The sequence below is a fragment of the Acanthopagrus latus genome, chromosome 22, assembly GCF_904848185.1.
Source record: "Acanthopagrus latus isolate v.2019 chromosome 22, fAcaLat1.1, whole genome shotgun sequence".
Lineage (NCBI taxonomy): Eukaryota > Metazoa > Chordata > Actinopteri > Spariformes > Sparidae > Acanthopagrus > Acanthopagrus latus.
The window spans coordinates 5,086,151-5,104,278 of NC_051060.1; the positions used below are offsets into that span (position 1 = coordinate 5,086,151).

Consider the following 18,128-nt stretch of genomic DNA (forward strand, 5'->3'; position numbering starts at 1 on the left):
GTAATCTGAAAAGTAACTTGAGCTACTAAATTGATGTAGCAGGCTAAAATGACAATATTTGCCTAAAAGTAAAAGTGAGTGAAAGTATTAAGTAGCGGAAAATACTCAAAAATGTACTTGTGTACAGTACTTGAGTAAATGTAGTTACTAGTTACATTCCATAAATATCAATATACGTTATTTGAGAAAAGCCTGGAACTGCAGGAAATCCCTGATTCAGGTAAAACAGGTAGAAGTCTCATCTAGATAGCGCCACTGACCGGAGCACTGCAGCTGAGAGAGAATCTGAGCTCCTTCAAACTGGTGGCTGACCATCTTGAGGTTCGGCTTAATGCAGCGGATGAAGCTGGAGCCCTGCAGGAGAGAAGGAGGGATACATGGAGACAGAGAGGAGACAGAAACAAAGAGAGAGAAACAGACAAATCATTACAATAACAGCAAGAAACATGGATCCAATCACAAATCCATCACATTCATGAGTCAAGACACGATGTTCTGTTCCTCTCAGGGGTAACAAAAACTGTAGGTGTCTCTTATGAGATGTAAGGAGCTGTAGCAATACTGCAGCTGTGACATGAAATCAGCACATTGTGAAGAGAGATGAAGAAGAAACACTGACCGTGCTGCGGAGCTTGTCCAGAAGAATATTCAGCTGCATCTAAAGAAATAAAGAGAGACAGAGTGTGATCAAAAGAATGCAAATCAGACTTTAAGCTTCCGTAAACCTCCAAGTGCTGAGCTGGTGTACAAACTGAAATCTGGTTCATCTAGGTTGTTAGTTTTATTTATTCATGTCAAGCATCCTCCACAGGACACACAGAATAAACAGGATGTGCATTTTTCCACTAACAGTAAGAAACCTGCAAATAAATTGCACACCAAATAATACATTTAACACCTCTAAAGTTTATTCTGCTGAAGGGATTTTTTTTGTCATTCCAACATAAAGGTATTTTCTGAGGAGTTCTGACCTCTGGTAGCTCTTGCACAGGTGACACCAATCATTCCACACTATTCCACTGATCAACAGGTGGAGGTAACACACGAAGACGACTTTTAACAAGTAGACATAGATGTAAACCAGCTACTGTTAACCTTTCCAAGCTCTTTTGTTGGTGTTTGCAGTAGATTTGAGGTAGAGAAATTTGGTTTGGTATATAGTGGTGAAATGTTTGGGAACACCGAAAACAATCTACAATGACACTTTAAAAATGGCGATCCCTTTCTTTGAGATTTATATCTTTTGTTTCTTTTTAGTTAAAAATAACTTACTTGATCATGGCTCTGAGTCTGGAGGCCATCTGCCTAACTATCCATTTCCCATTGATAGATATATGTTACAATGGCTGATCAAAAATTTCGGGTAATCAGCTCTTATTATCTAATAAGTGCAGCACTACTTATTAACACCCAACCGCTGTCTCACTTCTTGCTCTCTCTTTGCCACCAGAAGCTGAACGTTAGCCGGACACACAGTCTCAGCACAGCTTTCTTTTTGATTGATTTTGGTGGCATAAGAGCACCACTGGCTGGTCAATTTAAGCTTTTACTAGAGTCAGAAATAGTCACACTTAAACCAAGAAATTAAAACATTTTCACAGCAGTATATGCATATTTGTTATGAGGGAATTCTGAATAAAAACATTGCATAAAATAAATACCAAAAGTATTTTTAGCATTGATGGTGTTGTTTCTATTTTAAAGGGACTCTAAACTTACCTTGTTGTGAACACAACAGGTAAAAATATCAACTAGATATGATCTAATTTCTCTCAGATATTCCAGATGCAAGGCAAAGATATGCATGACTAAGAGTCAAGGTCCAAATCTCTTGATCTGTAATGATGCATAACTTCTCTGGATCCAAAAAGCCGAGCAGACTCTGGCCAACAGTCCCCCTGCAGTGGCAGTGCTAGACTTTAAATGTGTTATTGTATTACTGTCTGGAACAACAGGCAACAATTAATCTGAGACTATTGAGCTTCACTGTGGCTGAAGATGTTGCTGAGGTGGACAAATGAAGGATGGGAGGGAGAAAAGAGTTTGTCCCTGATAAGCTTTTGTAAAGAAAAGCCTTTCAGTTTGGTATGCATTAGCAGGAATCCTCCTCCTCTGCGGGCTGTCGCAGGTCAAGACGGATTAATTCCTCACATTTGATGGGACTCACTTGGAATAGCAGCAGGGCAGAGCGTCTGATAAGCAAACTTTCATAAATTTGCACCATCAACATCTTTGCTCAATGGCTGAACTGCCAAAGAGTTTTCATTTAAAGCGCTTGTTTTTTTCCTAGCTCAGAGGCTCAGCCTGATAAGTTTCTGTCCATGTACATTCTCCAGAATATGCATTTTAATTTTACCTCCAATTTCTTTTCACATAACACATTAATTCAAAGTAGAGGCCGATTTACAAACTAAAGGGAAACTTGCTTCTTTCATCACACTGGGCTATTACTGATGAATCATCCAACAGAGATGGACAAATCATCATCCTTCACCCCGTAACTTCCTCTCATTATCGCTTACTTATGGTGTTGTGATGCATTATTTACGCTCCTTGTAGTGAATCATTTCAAGCGAATGTGGACCTGAGGAGCATCTGTGTTATGCAAATGTAAGTATATGTAAATGTAAATAAATGTATATGAATTAGGGAGAATAATGGAGGAGTGTGCAGTGAAGTAATACATTGATTAAAGTGACAGAGTGGAAACGCAGTGGCTGCTATAATCAAAACAGTGTGCTCGTTTGCCCAGGCTAATCTCACTATATAACCATTTCTGCATACCGTGGCTGAAGTTCTAACAATAGAAGAAGAAATTTGGTGACCTGTTAAGTTCAAACTCCCAGGAAAGAGTTCTGGACTGTGAGGCGATTTTTGTGATCATCATTAGGAGTCATTAGGAAAGGAGAAGTCGTTAAACGATGATTACATCTTTCTGAGCATAAAAAAACACCCAGAAATTTTGTGTTCCATCATCCGAATTTGATTCAAGGCTAGAAAGTGGCATCATTTTATCATTTCACCCCATGCATGTGCCAACAGGGGGTCTTCTGGAATGATCAATGGGCCTAAAAACATGGAAGCCTGAAGAGATTTTTTCCACTAATGTGTCAGGTGAGCAAGTGTAATGATAACAGATGAGCCGCCATCTTTAGATGTGGTATGCAGTTTTTCTTAATACAGCCATGATAAAGATACATAGTCTCTGGAAGGCCAGTTGACCAAGCCTTCCACTCTAATCGCACAGGGATAAGACTAAAGGTGCATTCAGGACTCTCAAAAGCAATTAAAAAATGTAGGACTGGGCAAAAAAATGAAATATCAAAATACTTTTGACCAAATAGGCCCCGAATTGATATTGTAACAATACTGTCGGATGACTTTTGGTACCTTTGACAAAATATGAATACAATGAGATTTTGATGATCAATAATTATCAGTAATGTGGATACAACCATATCCAACATCTAAGATGATATATAGTTTCCTATCTATAACAGTCTTAAAATTTCTGATATTAAATGCACTTAAGTATCAAAAATGTACATATATTTGCATGTATGTTTATACTGTAAACAAATGGGTTGCCTGGCTATAATCTGCCTGTCTGATAATTGGATTGCATGTTCAGCATTTTTATATTTGGCTCTTATGCAGTATGTAATCTTTCAGCTAGTTAGTAACTTAAATTATCAAACAAATGCAGTGGAGTAAAATGCCTCCAAAATGAAGTGTAGCACAAAATGGAGATTCTCAATTACAGTATAAGAACCTCATAACTGTACTTAGTTACATTCCATTACTGCTCTTTGTCCACTCATAAAGTCCCAAAAATGCCATGCTTTCCAATATGAAGTTCAATCTGCTGAAGGAATTACCCAGACTAACAATGTTGTACAACCGACAGCAAATAGAGCCATGACAGTAATGATAAATATGTTGATTCATTAACAGCTGTTTGCTAAGGTCTCTTTATTAAAATAACACAACAGACAGGCAGGGGAAAGAGCCGCTGCTCAGCTGCTCAGCTGCTCAGCTGCTCAGAGCCAGGTAGTTCTGGAGGAAAGGCGGCTGCAGAGCCGGAGTCACATCAGATTCTGCTCTGATCTGGAGCTGTTTACCAACCGCCAGAGAGCTCAGGGATTACTTTTAAACTTCTGGGACTCCTGTTTATCAACCTGACTGCAGCAGTGATCAGCAGAGGTGACCTCCATCGTTGGTTGTTCATGTTCTCTAATGTTGACTGCTGACTGGAGCTGGAGGAGAAATGTAATTTACTTCATGAACGTTGTTACAGAGAGGAGGGGGGGGGAGAAAAGAGAACCAAGGTCTCTGCTGAGTGCTGAGTGTAGTCAGTCCACTCAGTCCTGCTGTATGTCGTCGCTTGCTAGTGTTTGGCTAATGTACTGAAAAGTCATGTGGCTGTTTGGGGTGAATGCACACTAACTATCCTGAAGTCAAATGTGCTTTGCTTGTTCAGAGATAAAGAAATGTTTGAAAGTTTTATTCACGTTACGTTTAGTCTCATTTGCTGCCTTCCATCCTCCCTCTCTGATCTACCGTAAGTTACAACGAGAGGCGACCAGATTAAACACAGTGTTACCTGGAGAATAGTTGTGGATTTCTTTGGGTTTCAAAGTTGTTGGAACCATTTGGGATGATATCAATACACAACTCAATGAAATGAAGTATATATAACACATTATATCTTTAATGGCTGATTTACAATCTCTTTTTTAAACTTTAAATGTCTAAAGAACTCTTGTGTGCAGCTGCATTTTGTAAATATAAATGAAAACTGGTTCAATCAATGTTATGCAATTCTGTAGTTCATCTCTGATTAACTTGATTGCAAACTTTTACCTGATGATCCAACATGATGCAGCAAATCTCAGGTTGTTCAACTGTATAGGACACACTGGTTTTGTCTTTCAGTGTAAAGACTAAAGAGCGTTGACTTATCAGCCGTGTCTGGATGGATTCTGTAATACGACTCCCCTGTTATGATGCATTTGCTCCCTGGACTGGGACAAAGTTACGCCGTCTGGTTCGAATGAAAACCCTTCCACGGCTCGCGATTCCCCTCCGCCAGTACAGCCAGAAGGCAGCGTCGCCCATCACCTCGTCTGACTCAGATTTATCGCTGCTCAATTTCATCGTCCCCCTCTCCTCCACGCCCCAAGCTCTGTTCTGTTCTCGTCTGCCTATTTGGATCCTCCTCAACACCTTTCGAACTTTAATCACAGCTCGTATGGAGAGATAGGAGACCCAGGGCAAAGGAGGCAGAGAACCCGCAGGATGGAGAGGCTTTCGGCAGACACGACAGGTAACAGAGCTCTCGGGTAATAAGAACTCCTCCTGTGTTCAAATCCACCCTGAGACAAACTGTGTGCTTCAATATCCTCTCACAGAGCTGCTGAATGTTTTCCAGCTGCATGACAAATAGTATCTTCAACTGATACGATTCGTGTTTCATACATTAGCTGTTGTTTGGTTTTGTTTCAGTCTGTTTGTTAATTAACTCCTGGAGTTATTATGATCAAATATATGAGAATTTTGTTTCATTGTTTAAAAAAAACTGTCACAGTCATATGTTGTGTTCTATCTTCTGAGTTTATATGAAGTCCATTTCCAGAGGAACGTTTATTTTACGGAAATTTCACATTCATTTGACTTCAAAAGCATCAGAACTTGAACTATTTACTACTTTCTGAAATCCAGTCACCTGCACAACAAATACTGATGAAGTAGGCGTCAGCAGGCCATTGATAATAGTGCCCTTTCCCTGTGTGCTCTTGATTGCAGGAGTCAAATTGGCTGTTTTCACTTGTTGTCTTGCCTTGTAATGACCCAATAACGACTGCTGAATAACTGTTATCATAGGAAGAACCTGCATGTTTGACAGCTGCTTCCTGACACATGGACTGAAATGTGCACATTGCTGTTTTCATTCCCCTCACATAGATCTACACAAAAACATTTCTATCTGTTTACATTTTGAAGCCGACTGTTGAAGGTTTCAGAGAATGGTTGTTTTTTTTATATGTTTCTAGGACAAAACTTCAAGAGGCTTTTGAAGAAGTTTGGTGATCCTTGTGTTTATACTGCCAAGAGAATTGCAGACCCCAGGTGGTTTAACCCTCAAGGACCGAGAACAATATTTGGGGCACCTGACTCTCCTGTGTTTTTTTTATCCGCCCCCTTATTCTAGCAGTCAGCATCAAGTGCCATACATCATTTCAGTCTGGCTCATTCAAGTCCATTTTTTACATTTGCTTCTTCTGAGAATGGATGAATTTACCAGATTTTTTATTTTTTTTCAAAGTCAAAATCAAGTCAAAATGTTACGTTCTTTGAATGCAAACTCTTTTCGTCTACATTTGACCTTTCCTAAGCAATTTCCAGCCATTTACTATGATACTGTCCTCAGTGTTTTTCGGCAAAAAAAACACACTCAATTTCATTTACTGACCAAAGGTTATTGAATCAGAACAGAAACTGACTTTTTCAGACACATATATGATCCACTGAACATGGACAACAATAGCGGGCCGGCTACAACAGTACCTATCAGTACCGGAGGAGGAAACTATGTGGGTTTGGTTGACGAATCAATGTGATTACGCCACCTCGTTCATCATGGAGCCCCTAAATGCCAAAACAAGACTTGCAGGATATGATTGAAAGCTAAGAAACACGACTCCAGCATGACTTTTTGAAGCATATGGATAGGATAAGCAGCTCATAAATGACTGAACGTTATTAAAAAAATAAGTATTATTTCGCCTCTGCCAGCTGTCTCAACACATAACCAGTTAAACAAAAATAAAAATTAAAGCCCCCCGAACAACAACCTTTACAAGACAATTATCCTTGGACAATGAAAGACACAATGCGGTGTTTTCATGAATGGATGAACTTCTGCAGCAGTGATCAATCACTTCAGTGATCAACAGTGTTCGTACACTCTCAGCGAGGATCTGCTATGTGTCACGCGCATATAAACCACGTCGCTGAGCGCGGGGAAGGATCAAATGTTCGGACATCAAATACACCAGCGTTTTCTGTGAATTCCATGAAATACTTGCCTCAGCTGTACTGTACACTTTCACTCCCTCGGGGTTATGTGCTTTTTTTGACTGAGTGGAGCCGAGCGCTCTGGTATTTGGCTCACCTTGCCTTTGGTTAGGTGACACATATCAAGGTGAGATGCTGAGCCGGATGAGTCACAGTGGAGGAGAGGAAAAATCCCTCACTGACAACAAAGAAGCTGATCTCTCTGTTCTCCGAATGTACTTGTGAGATTTTACAGAAAAGTGCTTTTTCTGTTCTGACAATAGTAATATTCTTTATACAAATATTTGCATTCCCATGAGATGAAATTTCAGCCGACTGAGTGCTGCATTTTTGAGTCCAAAACCTACGCCAATATTCAGGAGTTTAACGTTGTGGATGTTTTAACAGGAACCAACATGTGGTTAGATTTCTCGACCGCTTTTTCTTCAGATGCACAGTACAGGTGAAACTGAGCGCCGATATATTAATTCGGACCAAAAGTCTGTCAGATTCTGTGTCGGTCAGCAGCAGACGCGCTTGTTAAAAGATGCTGCGTGTGGCGTTTCTACTCCTCCCTAAATGATCATGGTCACATTACCTGTGATACCTTGACATGGTGGTGTCATCAGTACAGTTTTTGGCGAGAGTAGTTAAAGCAGATCTGGTATGACTTTGCAGATTGCAGAGTTTGTGTCCTGCTGTGTATTTATGGTCCCTTGTGTTCTGTTAAAAATAGAGATACAGAACTACAGTTGTGTACCAAATTTATGTTTTTCACAGAACAAACAAAAAAGGGGTCTTTGAAGCTGGTTGGTCCTTTCGATTTGTCATCACAGCATTAATCATTAGATATAAATTAGTCCGCTACTGTACATTTTGTCAGTGAACTTGAGGCTCAAAGTGCTGCCAGAACAGAGAGGATAATGGGAGCAGGTCTGAAGAGAAGAGGACCATTTGGCCCGGATATCTAATCGAAGTCTGAAGGGTTTATTTCTAAGTCCAAGAGAGTATTGAGTATTGTCAGCTATATCTGCAAAACTCTCAACCTCTCTCTCCACAACCATTTATGTCTTATTTTTTTTCTCAAGACTTCAGGTTTCAATAAATAAACAAACAACTTTTAATAACGTAATGGTGCTTTCAGATTCAAATGTTGCCACGGTGTGTGATTTTGGAAAACTTGCAAGCAATCTGGAAGCAAAAAAGACAAGACAAAGGTGGCAGAATCCACAGTGATGTTCTACAGAAGTGCCGGGCAACACTCTCTGAAAAAGATCCATAACACGGCAATAACTATTGAATTAAACTTAAAAGCTATACCCATGAAAACACCTGAAAACAACTGAAAAATGCCTGGCATGATGCCCAGAGTTTCAGGTGGAGACATTTTATTCATTTCACCTGAAACTCGCCTGATGGTTTGTCTTTTTCTCACCTTAAACTTGTTGCCGACACTGATGAAGCTGAGTTTTCCAGCCTTTTGTTTGACATCTTTACTGTTGTTGGAGTTCTCGAAGAGCTCGCGGACAAAGCGGTCCTTGGATTCACTGACCAGACACTCCAGAGACATGTGCAGGGCGTCGTTGTTCTTCTCCACAAACTTGGTCTGAGAGAGGGACATTTTCAAACAGAATCAGAAACACATTCATTTCATTCTCAAAGGGTATGCTGCAGTGCTTGGTTTCTAACCCTGAAGGCTGTCTTACCACACAATTTCAACTTTAAAAATCCTATTCTTGTTTAAAATTTTCTTTTTTTTCCTGTAGGCTGGCCTCCCTGACTCATCCTTCCCCTGTTACCTCTGCACACTGCACAGGTGAAGAATAATAATAAAAAAGACAACAAATACCAGGAAAAATAAGATCTATAAAACATGCAGAAACAGACTGAAATTCAAAATCTTCGCTGAGCTATCGTGGGTATATTTATCTGAATACAATCACATTTGAACAGTCACTTTCTTTCATGTTGGAAGGCTCTAGCTCATAGCGTGTCTTCAGTCCAGTGATCAAAGACAAAGAAATAAATAATTCAATGTAACATAATTTTAAAAACGGCTCCAGGAAAGTAGAGAGAAGACACACCGTCTCGTAGCACACGGCTCCTGCAAAGTGTCTGATAATAAATCCTTCATCGTCCCTGACGTTCCTGTGGACGGCCAGCTTAGACTTCCTGGGTACCTGAGGGACACACACACACACACATACACACACATACACACACATACACAGAGAACCACATGTGGCCACACACACACAATAAAACACTTAGACGCAGCAGAGTTCCTGAACATTTTCCATTTAAAATGACATGCTAATTCCCGGTCTTGTCAATCAGTCCCGGGCTGGAAATGAAGATTAAGAGTGGTTCAGTAATTTAACTGTCAGCTACACCACATCACTCAGAGGCTCAATGTTATTCTTCACTGAAACTTATTGTATTGGCCTGAATATGAGACAACCCTGATTATAAGACTGAAAAACCTTTTGACTCATTTGTTGATGGATTATAAATACTGAAAAAATCATGGACGGAAATACTGTAGTTAACAAGTAGTGTAGCTGTTACTTGTGTATTATTGCAACATTCAGCGATAGTAAAAGTTGTAATCAATGACATTAAAATGAATGAAGATAAACAATTTCCTTTTTCAGAGTTATACACAAGTAAATGTGACAAACTATAGACAGCTGGCCCTTTAATTAGAATTAAAGGCTAACATATTTTTCCCACCTGTTCTTGGTGCCCAGTCTTTGCATCACAATAAGCTCGATGCCATTTTGTTTTACTGGACATCAGCTAAACACTGGGGATGTGATGGTGCATGTAAAACTTATGGGGTTCATTAGAAACCAAGGGATCTGCCAAAAGATGTTCTAGGTATATGGCAGTCATTTTGTGACTACTTTGTCTTAGAATTCGCTGCTAAAGACACTAAAATGTAGGACTACAATTGAATCTAATGATAATCTCTGGATAGAGGAACAACCTATGATTTTAGTTTTTTTGTATCATTGTCGTTTCTATTTTTCTTTCTGTATCTTGGGGATGTTGTTTGTGATCTTGTCAGTTGTACGTTGTGCTTGAAATACACTTTTTTTCTTTCTGTTATCAAGACGTACAGGTTTGGTCTTATCCAACTACAACCATCCTAATAAAATGAAGTAAACAACCAGGGGTAAAAAAATGAATTAAGAGTGCCGGTTAAAGATTTTAATGAGTACATTTTTTCAGGTTGTCCACAATGCTTTGTAATAACTTGTTTTTGAGTTCATGTATTTCTATATGATGTTTATTTCCTCTTGTGAACTTTACAGGAACAACACTCTTCTCGTGTCTTAGCGTCACTCACAGTGAGGCGGAAGTGGTTCTTGTGTTTGTTGTGAACAGTGTCGGTGAAGTGCTGGTCGCTGGGTTGAGGTAGTCGGTTTTCTTCGTCCAGGATGTCCAGGATGCCGACCAGCTTCGCCTCCACCAGGTCTGCAAGGAAAGAATGACGAAAGCGGGACCGTTAATGAAACTGCCTTGGATTACCTGAGGCCGCTGAGCAAGCGAGACCAATTAAATCAAGTAGGGGTGATGGAGATGATTACAAAGCTACATTAAAGTTCAATCGAAGGGGAAAAGGCGTGAAGGTCGGGAAGATTTCTCATTCATCTGATCTGAGTCTGCAGGTGATGGAAGAGCGGGGATATTGTGATTACTTTTTTCTCTTGTGATGTCGAGAAAAAGTCATTTCAAAGTCCAGCATCTGTGGTGTTGAAATCTTTTACGGAACCAGATCAAGAAAAATGAAAATGTGATCGTCTACGAAAGCTTCCTCTGAACAAAAAAAAAGCAGTTTATTCTGCAGATTCGTGGTGAACTTAATTGAGCTGCACAATTTAAAGACATAATGAGTATCCAACTGCTGTTTCGCAGCAGCCTGTTATAGCCGAGGAATCGCTGTGTTTTGCCTTTGTCATTGGATCTCACTTTAGGAATTATCTTTTTCGTTTACCATACAAAGTGCTTGAAATATACTTCCATATACACTGGCTGAAGTATTACAAACAACAGTAAGTAGTAACGAGGTCAGTGCCACAGTGACCTGATATGACGCCAGTAAGAAACCAGCTAGATATGGCGTCTGAGAATTACTATAAAAGAGCAGCCCCGACAGGAAGGAGAAGATGATTCACTCGAGTCTCTCTGAGTAATATTTCCTGACATGAAGAGTTTAGAGAGGCTGTTTGACTCCCACTCACAAACTCCCACTATCAAGGCCAGAGGAGCCCTGAGCACCAAGGATTCAGCTCTGACCAGCAGGCACATTAACTACTGAAAAACCACCGGAAACATCCTCTCATCCCTTCATCCATCCCTTCATCCCTTCATCCCCTCTATCTACCCCGCTCCACTAGCTCTCAGTCACAGCAAGCAACGTGTACACAGACAGGAACAAAACTGATTCAACAGACTGCGATCTATTTTTATGACCCAGACTCTATTAGCTCAGAGAAAAGTGGATGGTGGCTGAACCAATTAATTAATATATAATAAGCTGAGGTGTCGGCTGAATGAGTGTATGAACGAATTAAAACTGATTTGCTCTCTCAGCTGTAAACTGACTGACTGACTGAATAAGTGAATCGAATTTGATCAAATTAACTTCAATTAAAACACCCTACACACTGACTGAAATTAAATGAATGAATGAATGAACGAATGAACGAATGAATGAATGAATGAATGAATGAATGAGTGAATGAATGAATGAATGAGTGAATGAATGAATTAATGAAGGGAGGAAGGAAGGAGGGAATGAATGAATACACATTTGATGAACACTATTCTATCACTATCAGTCATTCTATTATACTTGAACTATATTTGGGGAACAAAACATATGAATGAATGAATGAATGAATGAATGAATGAATGAATGAATGAATGAATGTTGACAATTAAAACTGCCTTCTTGGACTTTGATTTGTGGAATTTTCAATTACTTTCTAAATGTGTTTTAATTTCTACTTTGTCTTGCATGCAGTCATGTCTCTACGCTCGGTACAAATCTAATTTTCTGCTACATCGAGTGTGATTTTAATATTCTCTTTTTTAGTTTGTGTGGAAGGAGTAGCTGCTGCTTTCACCGCACACAACAGAAACCCAAACAAATACATTTCAGTAATCTACAGTTTCAAGCCAAAGAACAGAGCTTACTGTTAGCTGCCCATGTTGGCCCGACTGCTGCCTCGCTCCAGCTGAGTTAAGCATCTAATATTGATGCTATTTCACAGAGCTGGACATCAGCAAAAAGCATAATTAACCTCCCTCACCTCCAGTCACCCTCACATCCGTCTACCTCCATGTTTATGGAGTAATGAAGACACATTTTAGCATGGAATGGAGTTCACATTCTCTGGGGCTTCATCACTTTACACTTTACTCTGTCTGTCCATGAAACAGCGCAGAGGCTCCGGGGTCAAACTGTGGAGAGGCAGCTCTCGCAGAACTGAGGGCTCGGAGCCAGCAGCACATTAAGGCCAATAATGAGCAGCACGCTGCCACTCATGGCTCATCATAAACTCAACCGTTTTCTCGTGGAGCTCAAGGAGGACCCCTGAAAATTGCAAATATGAATTCTACAAAGCACAACCAGCAGCAGCAGCTGTGTGAAACCTCAGGCTGAGACGTAGGAGTCACTCATGTGAAAGAGTATTAAAGCTGATACAATGGATCTCTCCAATGCGGAGACAGTACTATATTGTTGAAAGTTAGTCTAAAATGTCGACTATGAAGTTCAACTTCAAAGTCAATATCTACATTCAAGGTTAAGCACTAGATCAACACTGGAATATTGCGAATCATATCTGAATATATGACGAGTCACATATCAAGTCTTGGATCCGGATCAAGTCTCAAGTTAGAAAAATTGATGATCATGATTTACAAGGTGACACCTTTGAGAGCACAAGTCAGGTCCAACAACAAGATGGAGACAAGTTCTTTCTAGGAAAGTACTGTCATTCACTCTGAAATGTTGATATCAGTAAGCAATTCATAATTTAGTCAGGACACCCCCAGCAGTGGCTTGAGCATCCAGGAGTCATCTTCATTGACTCCTGGATGCCTTTACACTGTCAATGCATGAAATACTACCCCGATAAATGAGGTCTACTTCCCTCCAAAAATGCAAGATCTTCCATTCTGTATCAAAAATCTCAGCAGGTTAATTCATTACTCTGACGATACTTGTATTCGTACAGCACCATCTTGATGGACACAGATTACTCCATTTCATTCAGAACCTGTCGCCACACATTCTGACAGCTACAGGTAGATATGTTTCATTGTGCATCATGTCCGGCATTGCAGGTAGCCAAGAAAAATATCACTTATCAACTGTATAAATGCAATGACTAACCAGTTAGTTTACAGCAGGTGTGTTTCCATCTTCCAACTTGAGATGATGAATTCAATATTCTGATATATGACGAATGCTTCTAAACTTTCAAGCACCATCTGGATGTTTGAAACGGAATTTAAAATACTAACACCACAAGTTTCATCAAAAATATCTGAATTCATCATTTGCACATGAATCTCTTAAGGCAGGGATGAGTACACCCAGCTTTACGTGCGTTTCCTATAAGTGGGTCTTGTTTTGTACATTATGCTCTCCACATGGGTTAAAAATATCAATATAGAGACTATTAAACATTTTTGCAGAGGAACACTCTGAACCCAACAGAACAAATATAGAAGACGCCCAACGGGAGCTGCTCAGAATGCACCGTCACGAGCGCGGAGCGATGAGTGGCTTCTTCATACCTATGCAGTCCTGATTGTCGACATAGTGAACCTCGTTGACTCCCAGCCCCTCCTTCTGGTACAGCTCTTGCTCCTGGAATGCAAACGAGATATTTCTAATGAGAAACCATAACGATATTCGCAGCATGTATGGCGTTCGTCTAATGAGGACGGGGACAACGCTGTGGTTCCGCCTGGAGGGCATTCTAGCTCTCTCGCAAATGGCACTTAGACCGGGCTTTCTGCTATTACACTTTCATGCAAAATGAGTATCTTAAGGTTAAGGCGCTCATGCTGGATGTTGCTAACAGATGTTTGGGTGCCATCACCTCGTCTGTAAAAGAGGAGTTTTAAGGTCAAATGAGACATCTAACATTTGGAACATCATGTCTTACAAAACTGTGGTCTAACAAGGTCCAAAATATCCTTTAAGGTGCCCTTTTCTGAGGTAGTTTAACAATGCTTTTGTTCTGAGAAGTCTTTCAACAAAGTTCACACAGATTCGGCTTTAATTCTGTGGACGGATTGTCTGATTATATATTTTTATTGATCCAAAACCTTCGTTCGAGCTGCTGAAGAGCAATTACACAATAATACAGCGGTGACATTGCAGATCTAAAGGTCACCAGCCGCACAGCATTTCTTTCACAATTTATTTTGTCAGAAGAACTCCAAACAACAGTAAACCATCATGGAGGCTGTAGCTCGACAAGATCGCAGACTGTCGAGCGTCGGCAGAGGTTTAAGCGCTCGAGCGCTCTCCAGTTCATTATGTGAAAACCCCAACTTATGAAAAATTATATATCGAGCAGCATCATTATTTTCCCAAACAGAAATGTGGTGCTTTGGAACAGTGCAGACTCGGACAGCATTAGTTTTCATCTCAACTGCCGCTAATGGTTGTTTGGTTGCTGAAGATGTCTATGTTGGTGTTACAAAGTTTACGGAGGGCAACGGAAAACTTTCTACATCATGTTTCTGCAGCTGCTTCTGATCTAAAGGGTGTTTTTTTTAAGAGAAACACTTTCACAGGTCATAATCACCCAGGTGTTTTGATTTTTTTTTTTTTATTTAAATTTTTTTCTGGACATAAACAGTAATCATCAAAAAAGAATATTTCAGAAATGATTTATGTTTTGATGTGTCTGGGCTTTCAAAACTCCACACTTGAACTTTAAAATGAGACACCCACAATTTGAAAATATGACACTTGCTCTTAGAATATAAGTGTTTATAATGTGAAAAGCACTCTCAGTATAAATCAAAGTCCCGAGTCATTCCAAGATGTCGGCTTTGACTTGCAGGTGTTTGTAAGTGCTGCCTAATGGAACTGAGGTTGTTGACTTAGATCCCCCTCCTCTTCCCCCCCCCACCCAAATGCTAACAGAGCTTCGATTTTTTTTTAGAATCAAACGACTCTCACCTCCTTCAGGATGCGCTCATTGAAGAACTGCTGCAGCTTCTCGTTACAGTAGTTGATACAGAACTGCTCGAAGCTGTTGTGTTCAAAGTACTCTGCCGAACAAAAACAAGAAAACAGTTAAGGGTGCTCCGTCACAATCAAAGGGAATCTGACAAGTTGCGCTCTCTTGACGTCGAGATAACGACGATGTCGAGAGATGAGTAAAAGTTTAAAACCTGCGAGGCTTTGAGACAAACTCCCAAACATCTTTAGTAATCGAAAACTAGTTGAAGCAATGCCAATCCAGGCAACATCTCATTTGAACTTAACATGCTACTTTGAAAAAAAAAAAAAAGAGTCATGTTATATTTGCGGCGTATTTTCTGCCACAACACCCTTTACTTGAGAAAAAAATGGACGTGCAACTGTACGAAAATTAAACATGTTTTATGAAAACACAGGACAAGACATTTTTTGATCATCATGAGATTTTACTTATAATAGAGATATTTCACTGCTGGAATGACGGCCCTTGCATATAACCAGGTAGCCTGTGCAGCAGAAATATCTTTGAACTGGCGCTACATGACCAGAGAAATCAGAGGAAAAGGACTGTAGTATTAACTTTAACTCAGATAAGGTAGAAAAACTGCAACAACTAAATAAACCATTTCGGACCGATAAACTTAAAGATTCTTTGGGGAGAAAACTTTTTTCTTTTACTGTGAACAAACATTTGATCAACCGCTGTGAGACTTTCTGAAGTGGTGAAAACATTTGCAGCTAAAGATGTTCTGTAGCAGCGGAAAAAAAGAAAAAGCAGCAACCTTATAATAATTCACATCCACATATTCTAATGTTCACTCTTGTATGCAGTGAATTGCGACACTAAAGTTCAGTGAAGAAAGGACCAGATTTTGATCTCTTTTATTCTAGCAGCGGATCATCTCAAAGTATCTCCAACTTTTGATTTCTAAATGTTGCTTAAATTATCAGAGTTTTTGAGGGATGCTCACCAAAGCCAGCGATGTCCAGGACACCAATGAAGTTGGCGGAGGAGTCGAAGGGGAAGCACTGGTTGACCCTGGTCACCACGTGGTCGAACAGGCAGCTGTACACAGCCTTCGCCAGGGCGTCCCGAGCGTTGTTAGCCTGCTCCACTTTGAGCGGCACTCTGAAAAAGACACAGAGAGGTAAAAAATAAAGCGTTAAAGTAACATAATGAGACCCAGAGTGTTTCTGTTGGGTTTTGGAGCATGAAACACATCTCCTGTGTGTTTCCATTTTGAGCATATTTTAAAGAACAGCAGTTATTGTCTGTGATCCCTTAAAGTGTTCATCTTTAATTAAACGACGATCACACCACACACGGTTCTTTGGTGAGACAGAAAGTTTAATTTACTACGAGAAAACTTCTCAGTTTAAGCTGAATCGCTTGACTGAGTAGACGGGTCGATTAAAGTTAAATCACTTGTAGGAGTTGAAGCGTCTCTTGAAAGGCAGAGAAGTGTCAGCTGAAGTATAGGTAAATGAAAATGTCAACAACAAGGTCACGTTACCACCTTTGAGGAGTTTTCAGCTGCAAGAGACGCTGATGGGAGTTACAAAACAGCTGAAAGCTACGAAAGGCTTGCAAGTGGACCATTGATCTTAGACTCCATTTTTATAAGAGGAAAAATAGAATAATGTGTTTTCATGCACACAAGTTGGAAATGTTGGTAAAACAGATTATATACTGTATCAGACGAACTGATTATGGGATCTTATATTCAGCATTTTTCAGGTTTTCAGAAACTGTGTTCTGTGTTGTTTTTCGAAGCAGCCCCCTCTTCATCGGTAGCCTCCGAACTGTGATGCAGTGGAAGTATCAAGTAGCAGAAAATGGAAGCACTCAATTTATGTATAGCTACCTTAGTTACATTCCATAACACTAAACACATAAAACTGCAGTGTTGGTTATCTATAGAAGCACCGATTAGTGAGAAGGAAAATTCTGGTCATCCATTTTCCAGGTCTGATCTAAACAGCTTTCTCTCTTGGTTCATGACGTAAGAATCATCTTAAGGAATTTAAAGATTATCTCTCAACGTTCCTTCATTTGTATTTTTCTGTGATACATTTTGCCCAGATAATTTTTTGTTTCTTTTAATAACATTTTTCTGGGTTATAAGAGCCTACATTTTAACAGAGCAGGCTACAGCTACCGGGGGATGATATTTTCTTTTTATCTGTGAAATCAGGAGAAAAAAGGTTTTGCTCACGTAGCGCAAAAACTTTTTTACCACCTGTTTTCAGAAATGACAAAACTTTGCAAAACTTCAACTTGAAACAAACTTTTTTTTCACCTCTTCTGAAGACATAAACAATCTAAATCTGGCTAGAAAATGTATCACCACATTTTTTTTCTTTTTCTAACTTTCCTCTGAGGGCTTCCGTAGTGATCTGCCTCCTTATCAATGACAATGTTAGCCCTCAGGGAAACGTATCATTGATCGCTGGTGAAAATGCCCTAAATTTACTGGTACCATTTAAAATCTGATGATTTGCTTCTTATCTCCGTGTGATCTTTCCTGCAAATTGAGCGTCTTTCGGTTTTGGACGCTTCAACACAATAAGCAATTTAAATGCATCTATTTGTTCACTAAGGAATTGCCATTTTTTGGAAAAAGTGGTAAAAAAAAAACAAAAAACGACTGTAAGTAGCTACAGAAACAATTTGGTTTGTCAACGTCTCGCCCTGTCAACCCTCTACAAGTAAAACACCTCTGCTCTCAGCACTCCCTCAAATTGTTTTTCCTGCTAGATGTTGGAAACTTAAGGATTTCAGTCCAAACACACTGGGATAATTGCCTCAAAATAAGGACAGTAAACATAA

General features: G+C 39.8%; 1 protein-coding gene across 5 annotated transcripts in view; it reads right to left on the reverse strand.

The window, feature by feature from the left end:
- Positions 1-18,128, reverse strand: part of myo6a (myosin VIa) — a 144,302-nt gene that overhangs the window by 51,411 nt on the left and 74,763 nt on the right. For all 5 annotated transcript variants that reach the window (XM_037085794.1, XM_037085793.1, XM_037085792.1 and 2 more), the window contains exons 13-20: positions 16,270-16,427; positions 15,275-15,366; positions 13,873-13,945; positions 10,409-10,536; positions 9,141-9,236; positions 8,492-8,662; positions 620-658; positions 261-354 (exon numbers count right to left, since the gene is read on the reverse strand). In XM_037085794.1, the coding sequence (XP_036941689.1) occupies positions 261-354; positions 620-658; positions 8,492-8,662; positions 9,141-9,236; positions 10,409-10,536; positions 13,873-13,945; positions 15,275-15,366; positions 16,270-16,427 (851 nt within the window). The remainder of the gene's footprint in view (positions 1-260; positions 355-619; positions 659-8,491; positions 8,663-9,140; positions 9,237-10,408; positions 10,537-13,872; positions 13,946-15,274; positions 15,367-16,269; positions 16,428-18,128) is intronic.